General features: G+C 32.4%; 1 protein-coding gene across 5 annotated transcripts in view; it reads right to left on the reverse strand.

The window, feature by feature from the left end:
- Window positions 1-14,404, reverse strand: part of Rps6ka6 (ribosomal protein S6 kinase A6) — a 105,740-nt gene that overhangs the window by 35,028 nt on the left and 56,308 nt on the right. For all 5 annotated transcript variants that reach the window (XM_047535902.1, XM_047535904.1, XM_047535905.1 and 2 more), the window contains 3 exons: window positions 10,640-10,746; window positions 10,300-10,337; window positions 1,287-1,429 (listed from right to left, as the gene is read on the reverse strand). In XM_047535902.1, the coding sequence (XP_047391858.1) occupies window positions 1,287-1,429; window positions 10,300-10,337; window positions 10,640-10,746 (288 nt within the window). The remainder of the gene's footprint in view (window positions 1-1,286; window positions 1,430-10,299; window positions 10,338-10,639; window positions 10,747-14,404) is intronic.

Genomic DNA, 14,404 nt, shown 5'->3' on the forward strand with positions numbered 1-14,404 from the left:
GTTGTCATTATCTATTTTCTATCAATGTACCATTCTTTCAATCCCTAAATTTCATAAATTTTAGAGGTGCTTTTGTGTTTGATCTTTACCTTTCGTTTCATCTGTATCACTAAAATTGCTATTAAAGTTAGTTATGAAACACTTTAATATTTCCTCTTCTTAAATTCTATTATCTTACAACCGTCCTGTAGGAAGTTCTTTTGGTCAGATTCTAGTTTTTGACACTTCCAATTTATTTATACATTGCTGCCAAGGCTAATTAATATTCCTAAAGTACATATTTTCTCTAACTAGCATCCTGTTTAAGAATCTAAAATCATGTATTACTACTCAGAAAATTATACAAACATTACAGGTTTGCAGTTTCACTTCCTGCAACTTCTCCCTCTTTCTTCACTACTGTAGTCAAACTAGTTCCCCAAGCATTTGCTAATATCATAATACTCTCTTTCTTGACATGCAACAATTTAAATTTTACCTATCACTCAAGGCATAACCTAAGTTCCATCTTCTCTACTTTGTCTAGATCAACTTTATGAAGTTTCTCTAAAGTACTTTTGGACATTTTATTTAGCCATTACAATTGTTCCCCCAACCAGATTGTATGTTCTTAGATCAGATAAAATGCTAAGTATATTTTGAATCAGTTACCACCCCACCAGATGTGTCACACTCTGTGTCATTCTTTGATAAACAGGTAAAGTGGATTATCAGGTTTCAGAGGCAAATTATGTCTGATTCAACAGCTATTCACCAGTCATCCTACTTACTACTACATATTCTGTGTATAATCTCATATCAATTTAGTCAGTTGGCATTTATTAAGCATCTAATAAATGTTCCCTATGCTAGTTACTATGGAGGATGAAAAGTAATACAAATCAGAAATCTCCCCTTCAAGGGGTTTACATTCTAGGCCATGCCTGAAACAAATGGACAATAAGAAAGTATATGGTAGGGTGATAATTTCTGAGATATCTAATTAAAATATCATGTAACTGTTAAACTCAGCATTGTGAACTCTAGAATCGAAAGACCTTGTTCTAAGTCTCAAATTTATAAACTTTATATAACAATGTTACCACTTACCTTTGTAGTAGCAACATTAAAAGACTAAAATCCTAATTATTATTTTAAAACAGCTAGTCAACCATAACTTTTAAGCATTAATCATGAAATAACAGAACCCCTTATTTACCTGACACATTCCAAAATTTTCACTAAAACAACATTCTAAATAATATGAATCATATGCTGACATGGTAAATAAAAATACTACTACTTACCATAAGTACACCATATGACCACCAATCAGCACTCTGTGAATGGCCTCTCCGATTTACTACTTCAGGAGCCATATACTCTACTGTACCACAAAATGAGTAGGCCTTTTTTTCCTGATCTACTGACTCCTTGCTGAGTCCAAAGTCTATATCAATACAAAAACATTGAAAAACTTCAGAAAATACAAAACGACAATAGAAACAAAATAATGGGCTAAACATTAAAACAATTAGGCCAGGTATGATGGTGCATGCCTATAATCCCAGCAGCTCGGGAGGCTGAGATTGGAGGACCACAAGTTCAAAGGAAGACCCAGCAAAAAGTGAGGTGCTAATCAACTCATTGAGACCCTATCTCTAAGTAAAATACAAAATAGTGCTGGGGATGTGGCTCAGTGGTCGAGTGCCCCTGAGTTTATCCCCAGTACCCATAAAAAAAATTAAAACAATTAATGGATGGTCTACAATTACTCTTAAGAAAACTACAGTGAGACCAACAATACAAAACAACCCGTATTTCATAATGATACAATTGAAGATACATAAATATGGTTGGATTAAATCTCATGATCAAAATACCTGACTTTAAGTCTATACTACAATATCATGCAACAGTTTTTAACGAATAACAATTAAATCAAAGTTGTAAAATTGATCTAAATTTTAAAATAGAATAAGACAAAGGAGAGGTAGCAATTTAGAGTTTTTAAAATAATAAAAAAGCAAAATTTTGCTAAGGCAAGCTTGCATTTTTGTTTAAACTCTTCAAAGAATTAAACATGAATACAAAATCAATTTTATTTTTATGTACTAGGAATGGAAATTTGTAAATTGAAATTTTAAAACCATTTTAACACCCCCCAAAATTCCAAGAAACCCACAGGCAAAAATATACAAAATATATGTAAAATTTATATGCTGAAAACTGAAAACATTGATGAAATAAATATAAGTAGTCCTAAATAAATGGAGAGATGTATTGTGTTTACTGGCTGGAAGATTCAATGTTGTTAAGAGGTCACCTCTCCAAAAACTGAACTATGTAATCAATAACACTTCAATAAAATCTTTGCAAATTTTTGTTAAATTAACAAATTGATTCCGAAATTTATACGAAAAGGCAAATGAAACAGAACAGTTTTGAAAAAGAAGAAAAAATATGAAGAACTTAAACTCTTCAAGACTTGCTATAAAGCTACTACCAGTAATAAATATTCTCCTACTAGAGGAAGTGTAGATGATAATAGACTGAAATACGCAGCTAGTTCTGCTATAACACTTGCTTCAAAATACAAATTTGTTTCAATGCAATAGATATATTATGAAATAATCAGCCTAACAGGAATCTGGCATTGGCTTACACATGGTCTTGTCTGCAAGAAACAAAGTGAACACAGAAAATTGAACCTAGCTAAGATTAGCAAAGTAGAAATTCATATAAAGCACACATACCTGCAACTCAAACATCTACCAGCTACCTCAGTTAATCTTGTTATAAGTCATTCCTGTCCACTTCTGTTACTACTTTTCTTCCCATTTATGTAATTTATCTTCCACAACTTCATTATACCTTACAAAATAAAACCTTTCTGACATCCACTTCCACAAATGTCAGGTCTTTCTCAAGGTAATATACCACATTTATTGCACTCTTTGTGTATTTGTTTTTCCTTTCCTTTCCTTTATTTTTTTTTTGGACCAGAAATTGAAACCAGCAGAGATAAACCACTGAACTACTTCCCCAGCATGTTTTATTTTTTATTTTGTTTTGAGACACCATATCGCTAAATTGCTGAGGCTGTTTTGCAACTTGCGATTCTCCTGTCTTAGCCTTCAGAGCCACTAGGCTTACCAGCATGTACCCAACTCTTTATATATTTCTTAATAATTTACAGTATGTAAAACAGTGATAATTTTGTAGTACCTATCTTTTTATAGTATTGTATTTCCTTTTTCTTCTTTACTTTTTATTGGTGCATTATAAACATTTGTGGGAATCATTATACTATATTTGTATACATGCAGGTAACATAATTCACCTTATTCACATACTTTCTATGATTTGGATATGAGTTATTCCCCCAAAACTCATGTGTTAGGCAATGTGGGAATACTGAGGTGAAAGATTGGATTATGAGAGCTGTAACATCATTGGTAGATTAATAATTTAAATATACTTCTGGATAGTAACTATAGGCAGGTGAAACATGTCTACAGGAGGTAAGTCACTGGGGGCTTACGTCAGTAATCATATCTTGTCCCTGACTCCACACACTCTGTCTCTCTGTATTTCTGTCTCTTTTTGTTTTCTATTTTTCTGCTTTTCAGCTTCCATGATCTAAGAAGCTTTCCATTGCCACATCCTTCCACCATGAAGTTCTGCTTCAACTCATGACCCAAGCAATGGAGTTGACTGACCATGGACCGAACCTCTGAAACCATGAGTCCAGACTTTTCTTTCTCTAAATTGTTATTGCCAGGTATTTCAGTCACAGAAATGAAAGCTGACTACACAGAAATTGGTATCAAGAGCAAGGTCACTGCTATGATATCAAAAAATCTGGTTCAGAAGCATTTGGACTAGCTTGTGGGAGGAGTTCAGAAAAGTTTGGAAATGCAGGATAGGGAAGTATTAGAATGTTGTAAGCAGAGCTTAATGGAAAATTCTAGTGGGAGCTCAGAAGACAAGGATGCCTATAATGATACAGATGGAAAAGACTCTGCTCATGAGGTTTCAGATGGAACTGAAGACTATTGAGAACTGGGCTAGAAGCTATTTATATTACATTCAGGTTAACAAAAAACTTGTCTACATTTTGCCTACGCTCTAAGACTTTTAAATTCTCCAAATTTATAGGAGATAGAATAATTAACTGGGTGGAAGGAATTTCAAGGCAGTATATTGTTCATGCAGTAGCATCGGTAATCCTAGCTACTTTTAATCAGGGTTACTGTGATAATCAGCAGCAGAAAGAAGAGAGAAAGGATTTGAAACAACTTGACAAATAAAAAAAGTATACATAAAACTGAGACCAAAGAACATGTGGTTGCTTAAGATATTATGACCACTAATGAGAAGCTAAAAACTGGGAAAGATGTCTTTGGGGCATCTCAGGTATCAACACGTTCTCTCCAATGGCAGGTTCAAAAATGTAAAAGTAAAAATTCCTTTCAGAAGAGGCATTTGGAGCACACTGCTCACGCAGGAATACCTAGGAAGTTGTTTCCCCATTCTAAGCTGCCATCGTACTCAAAAGCCCACTGCATTCATGGTCCAAGGGTGCCAGGTTACTGCTCAAACTGGTGGCAGACCTCGGCATACTCCATGTGGTACTACTTCTCCAAGTTCTACCAGGATTCCAAGGAGAGTCTGGGAAGCCAAATAAAGGGTAGCAGGTTCAGAATCTCTATAGACAGTCTCTGAGAGAGTGATGCATGAAGATGTGAGAATGAAGACAGAGCTACACTGGAGACCCCCAGAATTAAGAGCTGCCAGTATCATGAAATGTCTTTCCAGGAAAGCTGCAAGAAGCAACAGGAAAAGTCAGGTCAAGTGAGAGGCCACGTGAGCTATAACTAGCAAGGCCCAAGTAGAGAGACTGCCCAAGTTCTTTGGAGCTCACGTCTTGTCATGTGCACTAGATACCAGACATGGAGCTAAAGGATGTGTTTGCCCAGCTGGGTTTCCATCTTGTTTGGTTCCCATCCCTTCTGTCTATTCCCTATTCCCCCACTTTGGAATGGAAATGTTTTCTCTGTGCTGTTTTATACTGAATGTATGTAACTTGTTTTGACTTGTACAAGGGCCCACAAACAACACTTTGCCTTGATTCTCAGAGGAGACTGTGAACATGGACTTTTGAGCAATGCTTGAACTGTTAAAACCATGAGGACTCTTGGAGATGGAATAAATGCATTTTGCATTGTGAGATGGGTGTTAAGTGTTTGGAGACCAGGGGTGAAATGCTATGGTTTGGATATGATATGTTTCCCGGAAAGCTCACGTGTTAGGCAACATAACAATGTTCAGAGGTGAAAAATTTAGATTAGGTAGGTGCAATGGCACATGCCTGTAATACCAGCAGTTCAGGATGCTGAGGTTGGAGCATCTTGAGTTCAAAGCCAGCCTCAAGAAAAGCAAGATGCTAAGCAACTCAATGAAACTCTGTCTCTAATTAAAATATAAAAGGGATGGGGATGTGGCTCAGTGGTTGAGTGTCCCCGAGTTCAATCCCTGATACCCACCCCCAAAAAAGTTTGGATTAGGATAGTTAAAACTTCAGCAGTGGATTAATACATCTACCATGAGCTGAGCAACTTTCTTCCACCATACCATTTTACTTTGGGCCCAAGGCAATGGAGTCAGCCAACTGTGGACTGAACCTCTGCGACCATGAGCCCAATTAAACTTTTTATAAGTTTTTCTTGTCAGGTATTTTCATCACAGCAAGAGAAAACTAATACACCTATACTTCTCTTTCCCTCCTCTGTTCTCTCCCTCCTCCTCATGATCTGGCTTGCTCTATTTCACTCTATTCTACTAAACCTCTTTCTAATTTTATTACTATTTTCATTAGTGTATTAAAATTATAAATGAAACTGTATTCACTGTGGTATATTTGTACATGGATATATCATAATCTGGTAGATCTCATTCCCTACAACTTTCCCAGGCTCTCCCTTGCTACCTCCCTCTCAAATCCCTTCCATTATTCTAGTGGTTTTCTATTCTCATGAGATTTACTTTTTTCTATTTTTTTAATCTACAAATTCCACATGAGAGAAAACACTTAACCCTTGATTTTCTGTGTCTTTTTTATCTCACTTAGCAAGATGTTCTCCTGTTCCACCTATGTACCAGCAAATAACATAATTTTATACTTCTTTATGGCTGAGTAAAACTCTATTGAACATATACAACACATTTTTTATCCATGTGTCTTTTGATGACACCAAGGATGATTTCCATAATTTGCTGAGTGTGTCATAGTTTAAGATTTTAATGTTATACCTCTAAATCCATTTCCTCCATAAGTTCTGCAGCTTTTACTGTGTGGTTTTGCATTGTGTAGTGATTAAGATCACATTAGGTCACACTGTAACAGAACTGGCTGTATATTGCCAGATAGTTTGTTGGAAAAGTGCAAAAGCAACCAGAATATAAAGGGTATTAATAAAAAAAAATTCATCATCCTACCAAAAGCAAAGGTTAATTCAAAATGGACCATAGAACTATATTCTAGTAAAATTTTAACTATCAATTTCTAAAAGGAAATGTAGGAAAAAATCTTTGTAAACCTGGGTCAGACAAAAATTTCTTAGAAACAACCTCAAAAGTATAATATATAGAAGAAAAATAAAAGCTGTGCACTGGACATCATCACAGTAAAAACTGGTCTTTAGATCTTTTCTCTTGCTTTTTCTCTCCTACTCACTTGCTTTCTTTCTCCTCCTCGATTTCCACTCTCTCTAGTTGAATGCCCTTTCTCTTTCCCTTTCTTTTCCTCTCATTTTCTCTCTTACCTGCAGGGAGACACTTTGTTTGCTTAATAAACTCCCTTATGTGAAAAACAAAAACAAAAACAAAAACAAAAAACTTGTCTTTAAAAGACATTTTAAGAAAATGAAAAAGTAGTTAGATGGGGGAACATATTTGCAAATCACATTTTTGATAAGTGACCTGTACTTTTAGTATATAAAAAACAAAAAATTCAATATGAAAATATTATATTTTTTCCAAATGGGAAAAAGATCTGAATAGAAACTCCTCCAAAGAAATACATATATGACAAGATGCTCAGTTTCATTAGTTATTTGAGAAATATAGATTAAAACTATAATTAGATATTACTATGTTTACTATTAGAATAGCTAAACTAAAACATACTAACACCAGGAAAATGGTGAGAATAAAGAGCAACTGCAGCTCTCACACACGTAAGCAAAATGGTACAACCACACTGGGAGAGAGTATGGAGGTTTCTCACTAAGTTAACTAAACACTTGCAATATGAGCAATAATGTTCTCCTTAGGTAATTATTCAAGTGAAATAAAATGTATTCATATAAAAACTTGTACTATTTATTGCAGTTTTATTCATTACTGCCCAAAACAGGAAATAATTCAAATACCCTTTAATTGTTGAATGGATAAACAAAGACCAACAATGACATTTTGTGGGCCAATAGATAAAAGTTCCTTTGTCATACTACTTCAGACAAAACTGATATTTAACACTAGAGTCTTCTCAGTAATCAAATGACAAAAATTTGACCATTATAAAACCAGTTGCAAGATTAAATGAGATAGATACTAAACACTGGTTTTTCCAAGTTGTTAATTTGAATAAAATACATAGAAATCAGTTACATAAAGGAAGGTTTTGGGACAAGGGGGTGTCGAGGTATATTTCACATTGTTGCAAGCTTAAATGACTCTAACATTTTAAATTTTAAAAAGCATACCCAGAAACCAATTTGAGTAATTACAATTAAGCAAAAGTAATTCCAATGATGAATTTGCAAGTAATCTTAAAAAATATTAAAATTATTTTCTCATGTCCACATTTTCTATTAAATACTCAAGTACTGGGTGATTTAAATTTCTGATTCTATACATCATTTCTTTCTTTATTAGTCACCCCTAAATTATGGCCCTCAAAACCACATTATGGCAACCACAGAATTTATTTGAGCTCAAGTTATGATTAAGATTTTTATATACTATGGGTAAGATTTTGAAAAAAATTGTCATATACAAAATATAAATAATACATAAGCAAGAGTACAGATATCTGGGGATCTCTACTCTCCTTTTACTAACATTTTGCTATACAATCTAATCTCAGTATGAGGCAAATAATACTGAAAGCACAGTTAAAACAGGAAGTTTTCTATAGTCCACTGTCATTCCAGGTTGCTTGTTAAACATTAGGTCCATTCTTAATGTTTGTTTTTGCAATACCGGGGATTGAAACCAGGGGTGCTCTTATATTGAGTTACATTTCAAATCCACTTAGTTTTATTTTAAGACAGGGTCTTACTAAATTGCCCAGACTGGCCTTGAACTTGTGATCCTCCTGCCTCAGTCTCCAGAATAAATGGGATTACAGGTCTATGCCAACAGCATCCAGCTGTCCTGAGGAGCTTTAATATCAACAGGTGGGGAAAAAAAGACCACTGCTCTAAGATTACTCTGGGAAAGTTCACAATGCTAGAAATGACTCATTCCTAAATCACTGCAGCCCACACAGCGCCCACTGCTGTCAATGCAAACAGCAATCAGTCTGCTGTATTTTGATTATAGTGTTTAAAAGGTCAAGTAGGAAATAGGAAAAGAAAAAAAGGTGGTAGGACATACAGAAGGAAAGACGAAGAAGGGAAGAAAAGCAGAAAAAGAAGAAAAAACAAAAAGGAAGGAATAGAGAATAAAGGAATTAAAGGAAAAAATGTAAAAGAATAAAGTTTTTAAATGATTGCTGTTAAGCTTCTCACTTTAACAAACCTCACTGGAATACTTGTGAAGTTTAATCCACAAATGTACTTTTCATCACAAAACTCTGAATTAGGTTATAATCATAAAACTGTAAATTATCTAATAGTCATTACTGTATATTTTCTTTAAAATAAATATTGGTGCAATTTTAAGAAAAATAGTCTGCATTGTAAAAAATTATAAATCACATTTTCTTCCTTTTACATACCTTGTCTCCCCTGCTTATAAATTAACACTGATCCTAACTACTCTTCCTTCCTCAGACAGTTTATGTCTCTAAAAGCTATAAAAGGCAGAATTCCAATTAGAAGACTAACTATAATACAACTTAGCATAATTATTCACCCAATTAAACTTACTGTAGTAGAGAGATAAAGGAAAGATTTATTCTATACTTTATCCGTCTCCTTTTTTCACCTCTGACAAAACAGGTATAATTTATTAAGAAAAAATGAAAGAAGCAATTAAATTCCAATTAGCTTTTTGATTAAAGTTCAATTGCTTTAAAATAAAAAAAAAACTGTTATATAAAATTTCAGAACTCTTTTGTTCTCTTTCTCATTCTTTTTCTTTTCCGCTTTCAATCCCTTGCAAACCTACATTGTTTTTATATACATGAAAAAAAGAATGAGACTATGAGATTCACTAAACTTTAACTTTGACATATTTACTTTCATTTTCAAGGTAACATCTTTATACTTTAATTTTACCTTGATACAGTGCACTAAGGAATTTAGCGCAACTAACCTTATAAACCTACCAGTTTAAAATTCTCTGTAAAGATCATGTCTTCATTTTATCTTTGTTCAGGCATTCTGATAATTAAATTTAGAATGTACTATCTACTCAAAGCACATGTAAACTTTGAGATTGGTTCACTCAGCATAATGCCCTTGAACTCCATTCAAATTGCAGCAAGAATCAACAGTTCATTTCTTTTAATTGCTGAGTAGGATTTCTATTATATGGATGCATCACTGATTATCCATTTACCCTTTGAAGAACCCCAGGGTCATTTCCAGTCTTGAGTTTTTACAAACAGAGGAGCTTTGAACATTCATGGATAGATTTTTGTGTGAATGTAAGTTTTTACTTCTCTAGATAAAGAGGAATGTGAATGCTGTGTGGTTTTACAAAATTGGTTTATATAATATTCTCAAAATAATAAAATCATAGATACAGAACAGAAAACTGTTTGCAGAGTAGGAAATGGGGAGAGAGGTTGTCACTATATTTAAAATGTAATGAGTATTGTAAAGTCTTTCAGCCTATGCTGAAAATAAGATCATGTATTTTTACTTGGGACATCAAATATCAATTTTAATTTGCACAGTGCCTGAATTTTATATTTGAAAATTATAATTAAACTATTATGAAAGCTATCTAACCTTTAATTAAACCTTTTTTCACTAAATAAACAAAATGCAAATGCAAAGAAGAAAGAAGAAAAAGGAAAAAGGCTGAGACTAACAGTAAAATAATGAAAAACAGTGGGTTTAGTACATAAGAAAATCTGCATACCTGTTAACTTGATATGTCCTATTTCATCAAGCAAAATGCTGTAAATCAAAATTCATATTCAGTAAGATAGAATAAAATATTTTATGTAACACATCCACATAAAAACCATTATAAACTTAAAACAGGTCATAATTTGGCATATTAGAAAAATTTTAAGTAATTAATTTAAACCAAGGTTTGTTTATATGAAGATTACTTTTTACAAATCAGTTTCATGTAATTAATGTACTTCATACAGAATTTCTTATAATATTTTAAAAACGCAGTAGAGTATGCCAAAATGTAATTATAATTGTAGAAATATAGACAACAGTGATACATAAGGAGAATATAGTTTTACTTTTCTGGCTTCAGGTCTCTATATACAATTCCTAATTGATGCAGATGATCCAAAGCAAGGGCCAGTTCTGCAAGGTAAAATTTCACATCTTCCTCTGTAAACAGAACCTGAAATAAAATAATAATTTACCATTTGATCTTTCTTCTAATATTGAGTATTTTTAAGAATGTACTTCTTTAAAAACCAGCAAATTTGAGAAAATAATAAGAAAGTAAACATAGGCAATTTTTATTTGATTGGAATAATGACTGGGTATACCAAAAAAGTAAAATTTCTAGATAGATGAAATTAATTTCTTAAATAATCCTTTCCTTAAATATTACCCATTTTAATGTTAATCTTTGTAAAGCACGATGCTGTTTTTATATCTTCTTATATTCTAAGTATACTATATGCAATTCATCTTTTTTGATGATCTTTCGGTGCCCTTAGGTATTTGAAGTATATAGGATATTTTGTTTTAACACTGTTAATTCCATTATTTCTATTACTCTCTCACTATCCATTTTTGCTTCTCAGGTATTTCAGTTTTTTCCTGCTATACTAACCCAAAGTTTCTAACCTACCACTAAGACTTGTTAAACTAGTAGCTATTATATCACAAAATGATAAACTCATCATTGATTTATGAGGTACCTCTAAGCCTTTTCTGTTAGAAAGGTTTATGAGTTTAATGACACTGTATTCCTCATTCTTTCTGTGCCTGGAAATAGAACTGTTATAACAAAGGAGTACTAAACTTGAAACCAGAATACACAGTTTAAAATCAGACATCACTTAAGACCTCTGAGCCTCAGTTTCTAAGTCTATAAAACAAGGAAAATATCTGCATTATCTCCCTAAAAAGGTTCTTGTGAAATTTCAATTAGTTTATGTGGGGCAAAAAAATATTTCTAAACTGTAAAATGTTCTAAGTACAACCAGAAGCTATTATTATATAGGTTTACATATGTATTCATTCACAAGTGTTAATTTATATACAGAATGGGGTACTACTCAATCATTACATGTAATTTTTAGAGTTTACTAAGGGCTTCCAAATGGCAAAAAATATTTTTTCTAGCCCTCAGTTATTTTCATTAAAGAAAAACCTGGGTTACCTATAAGGCTCAAAATTTTAATAAAATATCATAAAATCTAATAACCAGTTTGGCCATTTAGTATTATGGCCATAGCATTTCACAATACATATTAAAACTACTAATAAAACTCCAGAGAGTTTAAGCAATTAAAGATAATTTTTGATATCCCATTTACTTTTTAAAATGATCAACAGAAAAAAACACAAATATTCATTATCTAAGTTTCAGGAACATTAATTTGAATATTAAAATTGCAAATGTATAAGAACATCATTGTCACATGACCATTTATATTAAAGAAGAATACTTGTTACTTGTTTAACTTATGGGAAAGAATAATGAAAATGTTCACTGAAACCTAACACATGAGTAAACCGTAAATAAAAGTCTTTTACAACTATAAAGGAAGAAAGCTAGAGATGTGGCTCTATGCACTTGCCCAGCATGCATGAGGCCATGGGTGGTTTGATCCCCATCATCAGGGAAAAAAAAAAACTCAAAAGGAAGAAACATTGTCTAGGTTACAGTTTATGTCAAACCTACCATCATGTCATGAAGTTATCTGGTTAGAAAGATTCATAATTGACACAAATAAGAAATGTACTAAGTAGCAATTATGGAACAACTACAATTAATTATATGTCAAACATTGAATCTTTGTTATTTTATGACAATCTTCCAAACAACTCTGTTAAGTAGGTATTATCCACATTTTACATACGAGATTTGGTAAGTAATTTGCCAAAAATAACATAAGAAGTATGAGGTTCAGGAATTGAACACAAGGATAGGATATGTGCCCTTAAGAATGACCTTTTCCCCAGAAGCCACTTCTACCACATGCCATTCTACAATTTCATTCTAAGTTTTGTTTGTTGCCAATAATGCTTTCCTATTATCTGATTCTCCTACTCACAAATCCCTCTTCAAAATTAAAATCATCTAAAATTTCAGTATGAAGAAAAACTCTATTAATCTTTTATTGTACTTGAAATTATTTGTGTATGTGTATGAATATATGAGTTATATTAACATACCTGAAATCATACTGTATATATTACTCAGGGTTCTCCTTTATGCCCAGTTAATATTATGCTATAATGTTATAGTACTTACTCCCACTTAAACAGTTTTCAACAACTGCACAATATCAACCATACCCATTTGCCATGATTTATCTAATTGTTCCCCTTCTGGATAATTAGGTTATTTCCAGTTTTTCACTGTTTAAAACAACTATGAAATATGCATACATTTTTACTGGTATAATGATTATTTTCCCAAAATGAATTCTTAAGAAATAAAACAGGTACAAAGAGGTATAAATAGTCCAAGATTCCTGATATACACAGTAAAATTCGTTTCCAAAAAGGTTACGATAGTTTCCACTCCCATCAGCAGTTATGATGGCATTTATCTTTCCATATCTGTGACACCATCAGATAAACCATTAAACATATTTCCACATTTGATATACAAAAATGGGATCAATATTGATTTAATTTAAATTTTTATACTTAGGATGAACATTTTTTTATTCAGTGGTCTTTCCATGTTTCTCATTCAAAACCAGTAATGTTTTTGCCCATTTCCCACTATTAACTTACTGTTTGGTCAATTGGGACAAGCCCTTTTAAATGTTAAAAACGTCACTGTTTTTATGTTCAATAGTTTTTACTTTTATGTGGTTCACCTTATTCATCATTTCTCAATGCTTTTCCTTAATTGCTATTATGCTTAATAAGACTTTCTCCATTCAATGGTCAACTTAATATTCAGCTGCATTTTCTATTAGGATACAGTAATTATTTTCCAGACTAAGTTCTTTAATATAAGTAAAATTTTCACTTCTAAATGGTAGACATGGTATTTTCAATCTAAAAAGCCTAACCAATTATCAAATAATGTTTACTGACCAATTTCTTTGTCACAATCTATGATTCTTCCTTTATATATAATAATATGTCATATGTAATGGGATATTCTTAGGCCACATACTATGTTTATAAACTTATGTTGAAACTGTGATATTTGTTTATAGAAACTTCATAAAGTCTATTGTTGTTTTTGTTTTTGAGGTTTCACTATGTTTCCCAGGCCAGCCTCAAACTCAAAGCCTCAAAGGTCTTAAGAGATCCTTCTGCCTCAGTCACCCAAGTAAGCTGGGACTACAGCTGCACATCACCGTGCTAAATTCAAAGATTTAGAGTTTTAACAAAGAAATAGAGAAAAGGAAGGGTGTCCTTCAGACTTTTAAAAATTTCTTAGTACTTTTCATTTGTTTACTTTTCTGCATATAGTATAATTATGGCAAATTCAAACAAAAATTCCTATTGCAGCTTTGTTCAAATTTTGTTAAAACAATAAGTTAGTTTTGGAAGAACCAACAACTTCAAAATAACCAGTCATTCATTTAACCATATTTTCTTGATTCTAACAAATTAGGGCCTGAGTTTTGTGTGTTTATATGTATATTGGTATATGTGAGTGTGTGCATTGTGGGAGAGAGATATTTTGAAATGTACCTTTCCTTTAAAATATAAATAAAATACACTATAAAATTCCTTAACACATGCCAAAAATGTACTTTCAAAAGTCTATTTCTAAAGAATAAAAATAAGTATTATATTGGATTATTTAACAAAGTTTTTATATATACAAGTGAAGTATAACCAACAAACAA

Source organism: Sciurus carolinensis, chromosome X, assembly GCF_902686445.1.
Source record: "Sciurus carolinensis chromosome X, mSciCar1.2, whole genome shotgun sequence".
In the NCBI taxonomy this organism is placed as follows: domain Eukaryota; kingdom Metazoa; phylum Chordata; class Mammalia; order Rodentia; family Sciuridae; genus Sciurus; species Sciurus carolinensis.